Source organism: Simochromis diagramma, unplaced genomic scaffold (genome assembly GCF_900408965.1).
Source record: "Simochromis diagramma unplaced genomic scaffold, fSimDia1.1 OVJJ01000816.1, whole genome shotgun sequence".
NCBI classification, from domain to species: domain Eukaryota; kingdom Metazoa; phylum Chordata; class Actinopteri; order Cichliformes; family Cichlidae; genus Simochromis; species Simochromis diagramma.
The window spans coordinates 12652157-12672130 of record NW_024386908.1 but is presented as its reverse complement, the minus strand read 5'-3'; the positions used below and the strand labels follow the sequence as shown (position 1 = coordinate 12672130).

Genomic DNA, 19974 nt, shown 5'->3' with positions numbered 1-19974 from the left:
TGGATTCTATAGTTTTACCATAAACAGCATAATGAACTTCATGTGACACACTTTTGTCAACCATAAATTAAGCAAAATTATTGGGTTTTCTATGGCACACCATCTATGAATTATTTTTGAGGTGTTTAAACCTTTATTTCTATTATTTTTCTTTAATGTAAAGCTGATGAAATGTATGCGTAGTAAACTGTGTTAAAATGGACTCCCAAAGACTATCGATAGTCCAACAAAGGGTCCAGACATTAGCAATTTTTAAAGTTCTTAAAAAGTTGTTTTTGTTTGTTTTATTTAACACAATATAAGCTATCGGAAATCCCATTTAGTCATCATCACTATTCAACAATTAACCTTGGCTACAATTAAAGTTCCACTAGTAATAATAAACCTATAAATGTAAAACAGCCCACCCATAACAATTAACTAAACAAAATAAATAGAAATAACATATGTATATACACATACACGTGTGCATACATATTTCAAAGTTTCCTTGAGGAAGATGCTGAAACAGAAGTTGCCAACAATGCATCCATCAACATGTAAGTGTGTAAATATTTGAGAGTGCTACACAAGTACCAGTCAAGTCTGCACCTAGGTTTAACAACTCTTTCCAACAACTTTATGGTGTGGCTCATCAGCCTTATTGCTCTGTAGTTACTACAGATCTGAAGATTACGTTTGTTGAAAAAAACCTTTTCTCCATTCCTCAGGCATCCTTTTAGTGTCCATCATTGTGTTAAATAATCTGGTTAAAAAGTCCACTGTCCTCTCTCCTGGACTTCTCCATACCTGCACAGGTATATCACTAGGTCCAACCACTTCTCCACTCTTCATCCTTTTCATAGCGGCACTGAAATGAGAGAATATAAACAAAAAATCGATCCAATACCAGTACCTCCGTTGGTATCAATACTATGGATATTTGGATTGTTTGTTTTTGATATTTGGATTCTACCCGCTCTACTCTCTCTCTCTCTCTCTGATTTCATTCATTCATGAGCTCCTCATAGTATTCCTACCATCTTCTCAGCATAGTCTCTTCCCTCTTTAATACATTTCTATCTCTGTCCTTAATCACTCTAATCTGCTGCACATCCTTTCTAGCCCCTTTCGTTATCTTTCAGCCTGATGTACATGATTTAGACTTTTGCTTTAAAACTATGTCATAACTTGGGTTGTAACCGGAACTTGCCTTTAACTTTATGATGCCATTCAAGCTGTTGCATTCTACATTTACCCAGTGTTTAGTTACATTACTTGGGAGGGTCATGTGAGATTAAGTGGACAGCTACAACGTGGTGTTAAAAGGAATTTTCCATGATGACATAGATTTCTCCACTAAAGCATAATTCATGCATTAGCCTTTCCTTTTGCATTTGCCGCCTCTCTCTTTGGGCATAGCCTCCCAGTACAGCTGTCTAGATACACACAATTACACACATGGCCCTCTCACCATTAAGTTTGATATGACTCTAGCCATCTCACAAGCTCACTCTTGGACTGAGGGCAAAAAACATAGTATTGCTGTAATGACAATGATAATCCTTAAAATTTAAAGTAATATATATATATATATATATATATATATATATATATATATATATATATATATATATATATTTATTTATTTATTTATTTATTTATTTTATGTTTTTGCTTGTTTGTTTTTATTAATAAGGTTTCCGGTTTGTTTTCCGCTTTCTTCCCAGACATTTATTTTGAAGGTTCGTACCGGATGTAGTGCGTGCAGCTGCGGCCCATCGACGGCAGCGAGAGGAAGCGAACCGTGAGGCAGCAGGACTGGAGCAAACCCAGCAGTCTCAGCCTCATGCTTCGTCCTGGGCACTTCTCCTCCTCCTGTCCGCTGTCGAAAACACCGTAACAATATTTATTTACTTTTCCTTCATATTATTCAGTAACTAAAACAAAGGCAAAAGCAAACAAAAAAAAAAACGGGGCGAAGACGGGGGCCGAGACATGGAGCTTTACTGCCTGGAGTCGGACCTAGCCGTGAGAGCCCAGCCTGACCTAAACATCCTCTGTGATGACAGAGTGTTGCAGAGTTTATTAACAATCGAGGACAGATTTTTACCTCAGTGTTCGTATTTTCAGCAGGTCCAGAAGGATATTCAGCCTTATATGAGACGAATGGTTGCAGGCTGGATGCATGAGGTTTGTGGGCATTTTATGCACTCGCGGGGCTAACCTAACCGCTTTAGCTAATTTTCAGTTTTTTGTTTTGTCTTGTTTTGTTTTTGCACACTTACAAGTTATTTCTGGCTCGTTTTAGCTCGTGGAAAGTTGTCATGGATGTTAACCTGTTTGACAATTGAATAAGAATGACTCACCAAAGGCGTGGGAGAGTCGGAAATTCCACCACGAAGAAAATTCGGCTTCAAAGAAAACAGCCTAGCTGCATATTTACATTGGTTAACAGCTTCAAAGTTTGTGCTTTCTGATAATTAGTAAGCTCAGGCGACAGGGGGGGACTTATTCTTAATTTACATAATCGAAAACTCGAAAATTTTCCCTCAGAGTAATTATTATTAATTTTTTAAAAGTGACTCAGGCTCGAGGCAAGGCAGGCAGCATGAATGCTAAGCCACTTTCATTTTTTCAGCTCAAGAAAATAAGTTGATTTTGGTAAAGTTCTTTCACAAAAACTGTCGGAAAGTGTTTGAAGAAAACATGTGGATATTTTGCACACTTTATAAAGCTTTTGGGTGGTTTATTTTATTTTATTTTTATTTTTTGATGAGTGAGGCAAGCTCCAACAAGGAAGAGAGACTGAATGGCGATGTGGGGGTTTTGCAGAACGAGTTGCTGTTGAACTAATTTGTTTCTGCCCTGCTCTGACTTTGCAGCCTTTCATGCAGGAAAAAAAGACGTGAAAACCAGTCATTTAACCTTTAACCCGAAAACAGTACTATTTATAGCAGAATTAATAGCCACCAAAACCTGTTTTATATACAAATATATTCCTCTTTTTTTCTTTTTCTGTTTTGTTATTGTAGTTGGTTTTTTGTTTTTGTTTTGGGTGTTTTGGCATAGTTTTACCTAATATATGTGTCTCCTGTTTAAACTTTTCCAGGTGTGTGAAGAGGAGAAGAGCAATGAAGACGTCTTTCCTTTAGCTATTAATTATTTGGACAGGTTTTTAGCAGTGATGCCCACAAGAAAGAGTTACTTGCAGCTTCTGGGAGCTGTGTGCATGTTTCTGGCCTCCAAGCTAAAGGACTGCAGGCCCATATCAGCAGAGAAACTTTGCATGTACACAGATAATTCATTCTCACCACGGGAACTGCTGGTAAGAGCAACAGTCCCATCCATCCAAACATTCACTCACTCACTCTTGGGAGCATGAAGATGTCGTGTCACGTTTTTTCGATGACTTTATGATGCTAATGGCTGAATTGGTTTCACAGGAAGTTTCCTATTTTCCTTGTAAGTGGAGCACAATACAGCCACATCCTTTCTTTGGATCCATGTGGCCTGAAGAGACGCAGGATGCCATCTAGTGGCAGTTATGCAGTTTAGGATATGGATATCACGAGGAAGCCTGCATTTCTAGTACATATTGAGTATTTCATGCTATTAAAAACCAAACCTCCAAGCTCAAGTATTATTTTCTTACTATCATACGATTTACTACACAACCGTTAACCCAGGGATGCTTTTAAAGGCAACTTTTGGCACCATGTTGGCAGTTTAAAAGTCCCTTTAAGATAAATTTCTCTGTTAATCATTTGTTGTGTAAGAAAGATCTTTAAAAAAAAAAATTAAGGATAAATAACCCACCCAACACTTATCTTCATTTATTTAGCCTCCTCTTGAGCTTTTGATACTATCACATCGTCATCATCAGCAAAACAGTTTTTCTCACTTGCAGACAGTGAGATGATCACGATGCTGAATTTTTATTAATATCATAGAGCTAATTTTTTTTTAATCCAGTTTATGTTAATTTCAGGCTCCCCTAGGTGGCTTTTTGTGACTGGAAACATTTGGCTTAGAACAGGGGTGCCAAACATAAAGCCCGGGGACCAGAATTGGCCAGCAGAGGCTCTCAATCCGGCCCATTAGAAGGCTTTGGAGCAAATGAAGGACGGCATGTATTTTCATAAGTTTTACAGCTTTCTTTCCATAGCCATTCATATTACACCAGAGTAACGAAGTAATAAACACTTAAATGTCAGAAAAGTTATTTTCTTTACTAAGTGTTCCTAATTTTACACATTTATTTCTTAGGATTAAAGCCCAAAGAGTTGTGCTGACTTATTTTTCTTATATTTAAATATTAAATATTAAACTTCTTTACGCTGACAGAAGGGGGAATTTCACAGATTAAAGCGGGCCACGATGTAAAATGAGTTTGGGACCGCTGGTCTATGACTTCTACAAGCAAACAAACGTTAGCTTCTGCCCTAAAAAATGTCTTGTTGGAAGTTTCCATTAAAAAAGAAATTGTCTTAAACAACTAAAAGAGTTGCAGATTTTATTTAACCACTTCAGTGCCAGAGTAATTTACATGTTGCAGTAAGATCTGCCAAACTGCTGCCCAGGCTCTCTATGGCTACTTCCACACTAGCCCGGATAGATTTGAAAACGGCGTTTTCGTTTGAAACCGCTCCGCGTCCACACTAGCGTTTTCAGTCGTTTTCACAGAGTTGTGCGTCCACATTGAAACGGCCGAAAACGCTTACGTTCCAGTACTGCGCAAGAAGATTTGACCTACCTCATTTCTGTCTGCCGCTTATTTACTTTCTGGCTCTTTGAAACGTCGCGGCAAAATGTTGAGGGAAAGCACCGAGTTTTTTAAATGGACTAACAATGAGGTGGAGTTGTTGCTGCGAGTAACACAAAAGTAAAAGTTGCAAAAGTGCTTGAGAAATAAAGAATTTGAAGAAAAGCTATCTGGAGCATGTACAGACTGATTAATCTTTAATAGGGCTGTCAAAATTGAGAGCAAACAAAACAATTGCTGTATAATGCCCTCCGCTAACTTAGTTTAATTGGTCACATGACTGAATCATATGACTAACATGCGTCATCATTTTAGAAAGTCTTTGTTTTTGCTGTCCGTACTGCAACGCGAAAGCACAGTTTTCAAATGTATGCGTTTTCGTGAGCGCTTTCAAAACGCTGCGTTTTCCATGAGTGAAAACGTCTCAGTGTGGACGGGAGGCCAGAACGGAGAGAAAACAATGCATTTTCGAGTGAAAACGCATTAGTGTGGACGTAGCCTATGGGTCCTCCTGCTCGGCTGCAGCTGTTTAGGGAAATGACATCCATCCGATTTGATGCTCCATATTGTTGTAAGGCTCCATATTCCTGGATATCCTCACAGGATGCAGAGAGCAGGCAGCAGGAGCCTCTGGAAAATTATTGTAGCTCCTCACTCTTACAGTAAATGTGCTACCCCTGCTGGTGGCAGTTTGCCTGTAAGAGAGAAGTTTAACAATGGTAGCGGGTGGTATTTTTCATCAGGACAGATATCCCAGAAGTGATCATACCAGTGGCAAACCTATCCCCTATTCATCTCACAATCATTGATCTACATTGAGGCTAAAATAGGGTGAAGAGAACCTGGTTATGTACAGGAAACCCACGTAAATGGGATGGACGGGTGACATTTTAGATGACACAAAAGCGTTTCGGGGTGGGGGGACTGTCCCCGCTGAGCGTTGGGGTTTCGGTGTGTACTACGGTTACTTTTTGTGTGACACAGAGGAAGTGAGAAATTAGAATCAGCTGTGTTCATTCAGTGTTAAAAGGGCATTAAAGAAAACTTCTCTCATGAGAAATATGAGTAGTTTTAATCCCTTTTAATTTCTTGCTGTTGATTGCAGTGATTTCTAACACACTCCAGTTAACCTTTCTCATATTTTTCTACCCATAAATGAAGAAAACCAAACAATGACGCCGTTATCGCAAAGGTTTTCTCATGGTTAACAGAATGGACCTCATGTTCCCACAGAAATTTATTGGTATCACCTTAAGTTAAGTTCAGCCCAGCTTGCCTCATATCAGGCTTATCTGATATAAGTCACACCACCTTCTTAGGAAGTGCATATCAGTTTTCTTTATCCAGTCGCCTAGACACCAGTGAAAATCCAGTGTTAGCCTCACCTGTGACATTTACTGCCAAAGTGTTAGTCTTTGTCTGTTCTAGTTATGATTTTCAGACCACCTCTTTATGTAAACACAACTTCTCTTGTCTCAGACTTTGTTTGCTCGATTTAACACTTCAAAGTAAGTTCCTACAGACCAATATGCGCATTATCAGACCCCCTAGCTTGCTTTTTTTGGGAGTTAGATTTCACAGTGGTGCCACTGGAGGCTTACTCTCTACTGGCACGTGCCGGGGTGCCAGTGCAGCACACATTTTGATAGATTTAAGAACGGAACGGTACACAGTGTTATTCACCAGAGGTTGAGTCGTTTTCACAACTGTAAAATCAAAGCGCGATGATCGCGACCGTGAATCATCTGTGAATTTCTTTTAGTTAGTGGGTTTTACATGGTACCGTCACTTTTTGCATCTTATTCTGTTGAAATGTTGACTTATTTCTAGATTAAGGGGGTGGGAAATGGTAGATTTTTAGATGTTACCACCAGTGCCAGACGTGGTGGCAGTGCACTGCTTTTTTGAAAAAATGTTTTAAATTCTTTTAAAGCCAAAGATAAGCATGTTGTGAACTAAAAACTGACCTTTATGTAGCTCATTTTGATTCTATAGGGGAGCAAAACACAAGTGATTCGGATTTGATAGGTGTCACCACCTGCCTCGTCTTTTTAATCGTGCCTCAGTAAAACTGCGCTATGCTGCACTTCTGTCTCACCTGCCTTCCCTTCGACATGTTCCCACTTATCGTCTGCAGGTACAATTCTTTCAGAAGTGCTTGGAGCAAAGTTCAGACATGAATCTGTTACTGAATGAAAGTGTATTGATGCTAGTGTTTAGCTATTCATAAAAGCGTTACAACAGTACTTCCCCTTTAGAGTGCCTATATCAATAACTCCATTTACAGGGACAGTTCGCCACACCCTTGGATTATTTTCTCCAAATTGACAGTTATTTTAAATGGCACACCTGTGCAACTTTAAATAAAAGCTCAGGTGCAGTTTGGACCCTAAACAAATAAAAAAAGCAACACATGTAAGCGTTTTTTCAATGAATGGCTTCTGGAGGAACACGCACACAATCACAGCTCAGAAGAACTTAAGTGAATTCAATTTATTTTAAGGCAGCAGTGCGATGCTTTGCTCTTTTAGGACTTCTGTTTTTCTTAAAAAGAAACAGTGGCAGGTAGAAATAGCTACAGCAACCACATGTCAGTCTCTAAATTTCTCTCGTATGGGAGGTTAGAGAAAGTTTTATTGATTGTGTTGAAAACTTGATCATAACTAATTGTTTGTCTGAGTAAATTTTAGATGTTGAAGTCTTCATTTGATGTCTCTGCTAAATAATATTTAAAAAATATAGTAAATTGGTTGGTTTTGAATGCAATGAGTTAAGAGTAACAGGAAATTAGATAATGCAGTGTGTGCAGTCTTCTTGCTCTTGCAAAGCCTTGCTGTATAAAGAGTGATCTCTGTGCGGCTGCCTGTGCAGCGCTAGCTCATTGTAGCGCTGTGTTTGAGGCTTATGACAGGAAGGAAGGGGCTAGCTGTCTCATTGGCAGGGCCTCTAAGCAGGGCAAGGCTTGTCACATGCCGGCGATATGAACACAAAAGATGCAAGGAATGAGAAAGGCATGCAGATAATAAGATACAGTGAGGATAGATAAAATGAAGAAATGTTGCTCTTCTTACAGAGCCATTTCCTCTGGGAATGGAGGCAGACTAAGATCGTTTTCACGGGCGATACAGACGTGGCAGCATGCCATTTAACCCCCTGACACACACTTTTTTTTTTTTTAAATTTAACCCTCATCCTTGTGCTTTAGGACTGGGAACTGGTTGTGCTGGGGAAGTTGAAGTGGAACATGGCCTCCGTCATCCCCAATGATTTTGTAGAGCACATCATACGAAGGCTGCCCCTCCCCAAAGAAAAGGTGGTGATGGTTCGCAAGCACACACAGACGTTCATCGCCCTCTGCGCCACAGGTAATGCGGGTACCTGTTGTTTTATGTGTTTTTTTGTTTTTTTGTTTTTTTAATTTGTTATTATTTTTTTTAATCCTTCATCTGCTCAGTTTCGTGCTTTTTAAAAAAAAAATGTTTACTCAGACATCCACCAGAATATTCCCACACACGCAAACATTCCCCCATCGTGAGTCATCTGTGACCTCTTTCTTCTCTGCTGGCTGCCTTATCCACTTTCTACTCTTTCCACAGCCTGTAGTGAGTTTTTTTTTGTCTTCACAGCTGCTAAAAGCTACTCAAAGTGGTCATGCACATTTCTCTTCTAAGTGCCTGGGAAAACTCCTATCAGTGCTGTGTTTAGATTAGCCACATACACGGGTAATGATAGCAATCCTATCACACACTCTGTGCTGAGTGACTCAGGTGCAGCTGAATTTTTCTGCGGTACTCCCCTTTCATTGTTTGTTGACAGAGAGACTTCCAGGTTTAAAAAGTCAGGGCAGCGATCCAGTGATCTTCCTTCCTCCTCCCATCGCCGCCTTGTGTCCAAAATAAACTCTGGAAAAAGCTTACATGTCCCCCTCAGGCCTCTCCTTAGGTGAATTTTCAAGGCATTCCTTTGCCTAAACTTGGAATCCCTCTAATATTTTCATATCCTGGACAGAAATACTACTGCAGGATCACCTAATGCACATAATATACAGGAAACCTGTCTCACAAGGCTGCTTTTCTTCTGCTACCTCCTTTCCTCTTTTCTAGCTAATTCAATGAAGGAAATAAAACAAAGGGAGGTCACTTTGGTGGATTGAATTCCTCATAAATGTCAGTGCGGTCATATCTGGCTATTAAGCAGTTATTTACTAGAGTAAGTTATTGGAATCAGAGGCTCCTTCAGCGAGTTTCATGCCCTGTTTAGCACAGTTTTAGTGTCACACATGCACAAAATATATATATATATATATATATATATATATATATATATATATATATATATATATAAAAAAAAAATAATAATTATTTGGGTGTGTTTCAGTGGTCACTTCTGCTATTCATAAACAGCTGCTTATATCCAAGCACAAAGCAGCCGCAGTGGAAAAAAAAAAGAGGCCTGCTGTGGTTGTGCAGTAATGTAAATGTTTGGAGTTTTATATGGAGTTGAGATGTTATTATTATATTGGAGGAGCTCCTCCTATGGACAGCTGGCCCCTGGAGGAGAAGATGGGTGTAGCACAGCTGGCTAAAAGCTATCAGGCCACTGGGACTGGTTTACACTGGCTTTTCTCTATTGGCCTTAAAGAAAGGGGCTCTCTCCCCCCCCCCCCCCCCCCCCAAATTTGTCGTACTCAAAATGTCCCCAAAAATGGCCATGTTAAAATAAACCAGCAATTGAAAGTCTTGTGAGCAGTTTCAGGTAGGAACTATTTTCTTACCAGCCTGTTGTGTCGCCATCTACCGGTGACTTGCTTATCAACGACTGCTTTTAAGCAGTGAATGGTAGACCTTGGAGAGAAGGTAGTTCCTACATCCAACTTAACTTGACAAACTTCATGGATTTGTTTTTCCTTTTGAATAACTAGATCATGATTTCACTTTTTAAAAGAGCACCAAATATTTTGTTCAAAATTGGTGCCAAACGCCAGTCCAGTAAGTTTCTTTTTAGCATGACATTGCCCATCTTTGTCAGAAATCAGGATGTTTCAGTCAACGACGCAAGAAGACAAAAAGCTGTTGGTTATGTAGAGTAATATCTTGGAACATTTGTGTTTTACTTGGTTGTACCAAAGAAAAGTCCCTTAAACACTTTGTTTAAAAATGGTTAAAAAAAGGAGCTCTAAAGCAGCAGTCCCCAACCTTTTTTGTGCCACAGACCAGATAAATACAACAAAATAAAACGATACGACCAAGACAAAAACTAGAGTGTTTTGCAAATATAATAATAAACACAAATTCACTGTGTGATTGTGTAACTTTATTAGCAGCGTCCTCCTGAAATGCGCCAACAACATTGAGAGTAACATCCTCCCCTCTGCACCTTAATCCTCTCTGGTCGCTATGGTAATGCGTAAATATTTCTTTCAAAATAAGACACAACTACAACATGGGAAAAGACAGAGTTAATGATAAAACCTGAAAACCATAAATTTCACACCCAAGCCTCAACTCTCGTGGCCCGATACCAAAGAACTCACGGACCGGTCTGGGGGTTGGGGACTGCTGCTCTAAAATCAAAGATAAGAGAAACCTCAGCCAATCACAGGACAAAGAGGGTGTGAAGGAGGGATTATTTGTTTTGGGAAGTTACTGTCCTACGTATAAAAGACAATGAGGTGGGATTGCTGAAGCTCCTTGCCGTTACTTAATCGAATAACCAAGCGGTGGAAAGGACTTCTCACAATCAGCACTTGCTGGTTTTCCTTGTTGTTCTCTCCATGTCCGCCTCCTTTTCTGCCTCCTCCCAGGCCTGTTGTCACTTAAGTCTCTGAGACTTGGATGCAGACCGAAGGGAGTCGTGCCTGGAACTCATTGCTCAGCGAGTAGGAGGATTCCTACTCTGTTTTTCTAATCACAGCTGAAGTTCCTGTGAAGGACGCCACACAGGTTCCACTGTGGAGCTTCGTCTGCTGAAATCCAGACTGTGGGAAAATCAGATTCAGCTGTAAAGCATGTATGATGGAGATGATTCAGACGTTTCACCTCTTTTGCATCTGTGACACTTCCTCTGGGCGGATTTAAGTAATGTTGCTCTATGTGTCACATTGAGGATGTAATTTCCATGTGTCACCGTGGCTTAAAAGCTGCTCTTGTTTCACTAATTGCACATTAACGCTCTCTCTTTCCCTCACCAGATGACCGCCTTGCTATGAACCCTCCTTCTATGATAGCCTCTGGCAGCATGGGAGCCGCTATCTGTGGCCTGCAGTTGGACCACACTGACCAGAGGCTGAGTCGAGACAACCTGACAGACCTGCTGGCCAAGATCACCAACACGGAGGTGGTGAGTACCACAGCGGGGAAATTTATACTCGACAGCAGGAATTACTCAATACTTTCAGCGCTTCGAAACAATACGCTGTTAATAGCGATCATTGCAACATCTCACGACAGCAGCATAAAAGGCTCTTTAGTAAACAACAGTGATGACTTCAGTGGTGGCAGGCTGAAGCTATTTACTTTTCATGGAGAGAGGGAGAGCAAGCATTTGGCTGCTGGCTGGGGAGCCAGACTGCTGCTATAAAGAGCAGAGGGAATGTCTTCTTAAAACTCAGAGCCCACATTCTTGTGGTACGACACATGCAATTTCTTTGCAGGACTCCCACTTTAGCTGTGTGCCCCTCCTGGTGGAGGAATACGTATGCACTGAAGGCAAGAAGCATCTTTTCCAGTGAAGGATGATGCAGACACAGAGTTACTTGCAACAGACTAACTTCAGTGTTTAGTGTAACTTGCTGAGCTTTAAAATATCAGACAATACTGCACAAATCTCAAAGTGTGTGGTGCTCTGGATGTGTGACAGTGTAGGGTCAAGTAAAGAAGGCCCAGAGACCAGTCGCCAAAAATGTGCACACTCTGAGTTTTAGTGAAAACTTCCTAACAGCTGCTGGATCTTTGCATGGAAGACCTGTCTACAAATACTTGCCAGCTACTCTCTGAGCAGGAGTGAAACTGAAAAGTGCAACTGCGAACGCGGAACGTTTACCTTCAAAGTAAAAGTTCCACTTTAAAAGAAAAAAAAAATACATTTTTGGGTGTTTAAGCCTTAGACAGAAGCAAGGAATGCCACTAAACCAGCACAACTTTTTCTCTGAAGGCGAACGTACTTTCACTTCCTCGGCTAGTACAAGTGTTTGTAGACAGGTTGAGCAAATTGCAGTTGACTGCAGAAATCTTCTAGCAACCTCAATCACTCGCCAACTACGGTTTTTTCCACACTATAAGGCGCACTTAAAATCCTTTAATTTTCACAAAAATTGACAGTGCGCCTTATAATCCGATACACCTATTGTATGAATCTGGTTGTGCTTACTGACCTCGAATCGATTTTGTGTGGTACACGGTGCTCAAAAATCTCTCAAAAACGTTTTAGTACGACTTTGGTAAGCTACGAAGGCACACAACTTAATGGATTGTGGGAGCATTACGGCTACCGTAGTCAGGTAGCCGTAATGCTCCCACAGTTTTGGGTCCAAAACTCCGTCTGCTTCAGGTCTCAAAGTCAAACTAACACTGCGGCATCACTGACAGTTAAAAACTGTCTAAATTCTTACATCTTTAATAAAATCATCAGAGTTGCTGCTTTACCAGGTTTCACAATTAAGTTTGACATTTGAAACAGAATCAATGAAAACAGAATTGATGAAATTTAATGGAGTTAGAAATTAGCAGGAAGTTAGCTCCCTATTTTCCACCTAAACATGACATAGCATGTTCTGACTGGGAGATTTCTGAAAAAATTAAAACGTACAGCTCTGTTATCACTTCCAACATAAATGAAGACAGAAAACTAAACAGCAGTGGCGTTGTAGGGTTACTGAAGTTGGACTAGCTGCTATATAATGATGTGCTACGTGATCGCTAGCATCACAGCTATGTTAGCATGACATAAACACAGTGAAGCTGGAGGATGAACGCTAACTTTTGAGATAATCCATCCACAGTACGAGATTAGTCATTAATATACTGCAACAACACGGGAGTAGAGCAGCTGCGAGAGAATTCAACATTAATTAATTAATGGTACGGAAGTGGAGGAAGCAAGAAGAATGAGATGAGTAAAGTTTGACTTATCTGACTGTTTTGTTTTGCTTAATTCTGCTTATAATCCGGTGCGCGTTATGTATGAAAACAGACCTGTTCATCGACAGTGTGGCTTATGGTCCGAAAAATACGGTAGTTTGTAAAATCTGCTAATTAAAGTATCAGAAGCCCAGTGGTCTGCTCGGCCTAAGCACTGGGATTTGTTTTTTAATTTTTAAAAGGAGTAGTCTAAGATAAGCTAACTAGTGTGTTTTATTAGCCCATCATTGGTTTTACACATGAATAACGGCTTGAAAAAATAAAGAGAAGTCTAAAAGCAAGTAAATAAAGAGCAAAATGCTACAAATTAATATTTTTTCAATCAGTTAGACTGACATCTGTCTAATAACTGTACATTATGGTAGGATAGATGACGGTTTCACGCCTGGGCAAACACAGCTCCATTTTTGCCACATGATTACTGTTAAATGGGATCTGTAGCACTAATAAAATTCATTTTGTGCAACATGACAGGCCCCGGGGGAGAGAAAAAAAATCACTGCCAAGGGACTCAACTGTTCGCTGACAGCCACGGTTAATCTAAGTCGGAGAATTTCATGCATCATGCCTGTACTGAGTCCCTGGATCGTAAGAATACCAAGTCTTGGATTAGTTTGCACTTTTTTCCTTGAACGTCCAGACGGCTTCAAATAAGACAGGCAAACTTACATGACCTTATAAATGATGGCGTGCACTACCAGGGTAGATGTGCCATCATAATGCCATTTTTACAGTTCATCAGTGTGCACTAGGAGATGTTGTAAACTGTAAAGACATACAACTGTGTGTATCTGTGGGCAAGATGTAGATAGAGATAGATATATAGATAGCTATATTAGTCATAGTCACAGGTATATCTTTTCTTTAAATATTGATAACTGAGAAAAAGTACTCTCAGAGGGCATCTATACTGGGTAGGTAGTTTTTGCTGCAGCACAACAGTCACACAGATTTCAGGATAGAAATCCATAAAGGCCTTAGAAACGGCACTCTTAGCTTGTGGTTGCGCTGCCATGGTGATGTGGGCCCCGCGACCCAGCCGGCCGTCACAACAGGCACTCCGTCTGCAGCCCATCGGGTTCCAATTATTCGTGCATTTTAAAGGAATGTTGGCCCCTCCGCGAGCTCGGCTCATTCCTTAAGAGTCCTGCAGCCGGCTCAGAGAGGCAGACCTCCCACAGACCTGCAGGGGGGACGGAGACTGAGGGAGACGAAGAGAGGATCCCTTTTAATAAGAAAAGCCGTCCAAAAACATCCGGTCCCACTGTCCTATATTCTGTTTTACACCCTAACTCAGAGGGTTAGGGTGCAGCAGGTCAAAGCCATTTCCTCTAAGACCTCCACATGGGATTGACCGTGAAGTAAACCCAAGGGAGGGTGGAGGAAGGGAGTCCAGAGTTCCCTGATACTCCCCAGAGCTCGTGTGGGAGTCCTTCAGCTTGTACCACAGACATGCACATGTCCTGTGCCCGCTGTGCAGCTCGCTGCTCCGTGCCACTGGTATCGGAGTGTGCTGGCACCCATTGTTCTGGTCATGATGCAGACAGGACCACCTACCGCAGCAGAACATAATTCCCCGCTGGTATGCCATGCATGTGACCAAAGCTGTTAAACAACTCGCATGTCAAATGCAGCCGAAATTCCAACATTTTGCACACTAGTGTCTGCTACAGGTGCACAGATTAAGTGAGCAGACTGCTGGGGAATGGGGGGTGCATTTACAGTAACACGGCTATAGTAGAGCAGAGAGAGCCAGTTAAAGGATGGCATGAGGGTTAAAGGGCATGTGTATGCCGTCAACTTTTGCTGTGGAAGCCATAAAAATCACTTAAATGTAACATTTCTGTACTTTTATTTCTTTTTGCTTTGTTTATGTGCATGAATAGTGATACATTTTAAATCCTTGAACAGATTTTGAGTGATAACTCAAAAAAGGATTTTTCCTAAATCAAAGGCTTGACTTCAGTTGCCACACAATATAGTGCTAAACATTGCAAACCTGCAAAAATGAATCTTGGCTGGAGGGGATTATGTGTCTTTAAAGCACCCAGACGCTAGCAGAGGTTTGATGGAAGGGTGTGTTTAACCGCTGCTGACCCTTTTTAAAATTGTTCCAGGATTGTTTGAAGGCCTGCCAGGAACAAATAGAGCGTGTGCTGACCACCAGCCTGCAGCAGGGGCAGCAGTACCGGCAGGAGACCAGCGTCTGGGCCGGCAGCAAGGCGAGGGAGCAGCAAGACCAGTCCAGCACCCCGACAGACGTGCGCGACATCAACTTATGAGCTCCCGACGCCACCGGACTCGCACAACACTCATGTTTGCCAGCCAATGAACTGACAGGAGTGAGGGCTTGTGAGCTGCCAGTAGATCTGCATCAAGTCACCACCTACACCCCCACCCCCTGTTGAGTGATGGTGTGACAATCGATGAACTTCTAGAAGTTTCTAGTTTTTCATTTTCCATTTTTTTCCTGTTTTTTTTTTTTTTTTTTCTTTCTTTTTTTTTTTTTTGCCCCATTCACACCTGGTTTGGGTGTACTTTCACCTTTTTTGTACGGGCCACATGTAATCAAACAGCTACTTTAAAAAAAAGGAAAAAAAGAAAGGATTAATTCTTGAAAACTTGATAGTGCCTTAGGTTTCGAGAAAGGAAACCTGAATATATTTTCATACTTGAAAAAAAAAGCATAATTTTATGAAATATACATATTCCTTTTGATAATACCTAGCAAAGTGAATTTAATACTGTATATTTAGTATTTAGTTATGTTACTCTTTAAATATCTCTTAGCAGTTATCAATTAATAGTTTTAATGGGATGTTTCCTTTTCTGGAAATCCATATAGTAGTGATTCAAATGCTGATAATAAATACAAGGCATTTAAACCTAGCTGATATCCAACCAGAGGAGCTCTACTGCAGCTAGCTGCTCTGCCTACCATACTGTGCACCTGTAGTACTGCTTACTATTTATGCAGAAGCGTGCTGGCTAGGAGTGGGCTGGGCCTGCTCAACATAGGGAAGGACATGAAGATGGTTTCAGGCGTGCATTAGATGTGCTGACAGGACCGTATGTTCGTGTATTTGCATTCAGCAAAGATATGCCGTCGTTTGTGTGGTGTTTTTATAGGTGAAGCTTGTACATAGTGGAGGGCGCAGATGATGAAAGAGGAGATCTGGCAAGTTTCTTACCAAGTTTGAGAGAGGACTGGAGTAAGTGAAGGGTTTGTTGGTAGGTTTTTAGAATAAAAGAGAGCATGAGGAAAGTGGGTTAAAATGCAACAAGTGTGGATTGATGATTATTTTAAGCTTTATGATGTTCATGCAGCTGCACGACACTTGAGTGACACGCAGGAGGAGGAATAATAATAATCCCTGGTGATGTCCGGTTGGGTGGGGGTCGGTTCGGTGCACTGCAGTTTCTCGTGTTCAGCAGTTATACCATTTTTATTCTTTTATCCTTATTTTTTGCAGAGAGGGCGATTTGGAACAATATCGATGCACTTTTAAAAACACTCCTTAAGATCAGTAAGGGGGATCGTGGTTGAGGAGAGTTCAGAGAGGGTTTTAGGGGTCTTTTTTTCTTTTTTGGTTTTATTAGTTTTTCTTTTAAGTTATTAGGATTTTTTTTCCTGGGCTGGATTCCCATGGGGGTAACACACGTTTATCTTGAAAGCTCGACCCCTACAGGTTAGTAGTCATAGGATAATAATCGGTGTTATAGTGTAATTGTTTATAAACCAAGAAAAGCCAAGTCATGTTTAGACTTCAGTGCATTTATTTAACTCTTGAACTTGAATTTTTTTTTTTTCAAAGCAATTCCAACCCCTTTCCGCTAGTTCTTTAAAATAGTTACAGTCTGTATCCTAAATATTCTTGTTCGTGTTTTGTTTGTGTCTACACCGCTTTCTGAAGTTTTAAAACTGCCATGTGTGTGAGTTTTACATGTATTGAATTTCTCGTTAGACCAGAAATGTAGTTTCTAAATCGTACTCCTGCATGCTCAGTTTGTACAAAAAAAATCCACAAAAAATAAGCCAAATGTTCCCCCTCTGAAAGAATGCTTTAAGCTGAAAGATGTTTATGCTTTTAAAGGTTTTGTTCATGATTTTTAAAAGCAACAATTCCAAAGTAAGTAAAGATAGATTATATACGTCATTCTCTTGCTGCTACGAAGCTTTTCTTTTCTAGTCTTACACAAAGATGCCTTATTGTCATTCACACGTGTGCTGCTATATTATGAAATATTGTGTATGTAACAAGTCTTTTGCTTATTTTGTGTGGGTGTTTGTGTGTGTATGTATATGTGCGTGTGTGTGTGTCATCGTACATGTACCGGAGGGAATGTAACAGTTTGGTGCGTGACTGGAAGTAATCGTGTTTGCCAATCTCTTTTGATTAGCATGTTTTATTCCTCTATTGATTTGTAACTTTGTAATCTATCATATTCTTGCTGCTTCTTTGTAATGTTTGTGTACCTCAGGTTAATTTGGACGGACAGAGCGAGAACCCATCTCATTACCTCATCACACACACTCACTTCACATCACACACGTCTTTCACTCTTAATTCATCGGACGGGTTTTACTTTTATGGGGGGGTTTTCACCCCCTCTACCTTCCCTCCTTTCCCTCCATTCTGGGTAAGACAAATATCCACCACCAGATGTCCCTGAGCAGTTACAAGTGCCTATAGCCTACTTTAAAACCATTTCATATATCTGGTGCTAAACTAAGAACAGCCTATACTGTATGTGATGCACGTGCCAGAAAGAGTTTTGATCAGTTCATTGGAATATTTTTGTTTTCCTGAGGTACCCATTTATTCAGAGTTTAAACCATCAGAATGTTTTATCTTTGTTTGGTGTGGTTGTTATTCCCAACTGCTCTCCCACTATCCCCCCTCCCCTCAAGTTCAGCCACACAATGTACCTCAACAATTTGTCCTCAATAAATTGGCTAAAAATCAACCAGCTTTTTTTGTCTTTATTTCCACTTCCACAATCTTAATTATGTGTGACGATACCACTCTTATTGTCAGCAGAGGGCGACAAAACCACAAGCAACATGTAAGTAGGTGAAAATTATGGACAACAGGTAGCAGAATGTTTCTGTGTGGCATTAAAGCTAAACATGGAAACAGGAGTAAAAATACTGCATGTTATATGAATATCATCATATCCTGCTACCTAAAATAAGATTTTTTTTTTTATCAAAGCCAAATATAAAATGTGTAATTCACAAAAAGAATAAAATACAATTTGTATGCTCAGGCAGTATCTTGTTTATATTCTAGAGTTTTCTTCTACCTCATCAGAAAGGTAACACTAAGTCCTGTCACCAGGTAAATTTCAAAATAATATATGCTAGAGGGTTTTGTATGTTCTAACATAGAAACACCACACATACAGTGGGGCAAAAAAGTATTTAGTCAGCCACCGATTGTGCAAGTTCCCCCACCTAAAATGATGACAGAGGTCAGTAATTTGCACCAGAGGTACACTTCAACTGTGAGAGACAGAATGTGAAAAAAAAAAAAATCCATGAATCCACATGGTAGGATTTGTAAAGAATTTATTCGTAAATCAGGGTGGAAAATAAGTATTTGGTCAATAACAAAAATACAACTCAATACTTTGTAACATAACCTTTGTTCAAGGTTCAAGGTTCAAGGTTCTTTATTTGTCACATGCATAGTTATACAAGTATAACACACAGTGAAAAGTAGCCTGACACGCTCCTCGACATGTGCAAAAATTGGGGGGGGGTGTAGAGGAAGAACATTATATTAATATGAATAGACATCTGACTATTTTACAGGATAGACAATATAAACATATTTAAAATTAAAGGAATTGAAATGTACATTGTGCCTTGGTTTAGTGTCTGGAAGAGTCCTGTCTCAGTCAATTATAGATGATGTGAGAGGACGGGTGTGTGTGTTTAGGGCACGGATGGCTTGGGGATAGAAGCTCCTCTTGAGTCTCTCTGTCCTTGCCCGGAAGATGTGGAACCTTCTACCAGATTGCAGAAGTTGGAACAGTTTGTTGCCAGGATGGGACGGGTCCTTCAGTATCTGCGCTGCTCTAGTCCGGCATCTCCTGGTGTAGGTGTCCTGAAGCGGGGGGAGAGCAATCCTGCAGCAGCGTTCTGCTGTACGGATCACTCTCTGGAGAGCTTTTTGGTCCTTCACACAGCTGTTCCCAAACCACGATGTCGTGTTCTGTGTGAGGATGCTCTCCACAGCGCCTGTATAGAAAATCCTGAGGATCTTTGGAGAGACCCTGAACTTCCTCAGTTGTCGTAGGTGATACAGGCGCTGCCTAGCCTTTTTGGTCTGGACCTGAATGTGGGCAGCCCATGTCAGGTCTGAGGAGATGTGGACACCAAGATACTTGAAGGACTGCACCCTCTCCACTGGAGCTCCATTGATGATGATGGGCTTGTAGTCTCTGTGCTGACCCCTTCTGAAGTCCACCACCAGCTCCTTGGTCTTGCTGACGTTCAGCTGGAGGTGGTTGTCCTGGCACCACGATGCCAGATTCTTCACTTCATCCATGTAGGCCGCCTCATCGTTGTTGGAGATGGCACCCAACACCACTGTGTCGTCAGCAAACTTCACAATGGTGTTGGAGCCATGGGTGGCCACACAGTCTGAAGTGTAGAGGGAGTACAGCAGTGGCGAGAGGACACATCCCTGAGGTGCTCCTGTGTTGATGGTGATGCTGTTGGAGAAGCACCTGCCCACCCTCACCACCTGAGTTCTGCCAGTGAGGAAGTCCAACACCCATGCACACAGACGGCTGTTAAGTCCCAGATCCCTCAGCTTTGTGAACAGTCTGCAGGGCACTATTGTGTTAAACGCTGAACTGTAATCAACAAACAGCATTCTCACATAGTTACCCTGTTTCTTGTCCACGTGGCTGAGAGTGGTGTGTAGGACGTGGGCGATGGCATCCTCTGTGGATCTGTTGGATCTGTAGGCGAACTGCAGCGGATCTGTGGTGTCTGGGATGGAGGAGGAGATGATGTTCTTCAGCAGCCTCTCAAACACCTTCATTACTACCGAGGTCAGTGCAACTGGCCGGTAATCG

The 19974-nt window shown here is 41.0% G+C and overlaps 1 protein-coding gene across 3 annotated transcripts; it reads left to right on the top strand.

Moving 5' to 3' along the window:
* The first annotated feature begins 1737 nt into the window (after positions 1-1737).
* On the top strand, positions 1738-17850 carry ccnd2b (cyclin D2, b). 3 transcript variants are annotated; one of them, XM_040035475.1, is made up of 6 exons: positions 1738-2010; positions 2116-2172; positions 3092-3307; positions 7950-8109; positions 10935-11083; positions 15000-17850. In XM_040035475.1, the coding sequence occupies exons 1-6, from the start codon at positions 1978-1980 to the stop codon at positions 15162-15164; spliced, it is 780 nt and encodes a 259-aa protein (XP_039891409.1). In that variant the 5' UTR covers positions 1738-1977; the 3' UTR covers positions 15165-17850. The 3 variants fall into 3 exon arrangements, with proteins under 3 accessions (XP_039891409.1, XP_039891408.1, XP_039891407.1); XM_040035474.1 differs by having other exon boundaries at positions 2113-2172; XM_040035473.1 differs by having other exon boundaries at positions 1739-2172.
* The last annotated feature ends 2124 nt before the right edge of the window (positions 17851-19974 follow it).

What these genes read in the sequence shown, in the direction of transcription:
- ccnd2b (XM_040035473.1), top strand. Translation starts at nt 1,978, where the DNA reads ATGGAGCTTTACTGCCTGGAGTCGGACCTAGCCGTGAGAGCCCAGCCT. An exon ending in TCTCACCACGGGAACTGCTG is followed by an intron (nt 3,308 to 7,949) that starts GTAAGAGCAACA and finishes CTTGTGCTTTAG; the next exon opens with GACTGGGAACTGGTTGTGCT. An exon ending in CATCGCCCTCTGCGCCACAG is followed by an intron (nt 8,110 to 10,934) that starts GTAATGCGGGTA and finishes TTCCCTCACCAG; the next exon opens with ATGACCGCCTTGCTATGAAC.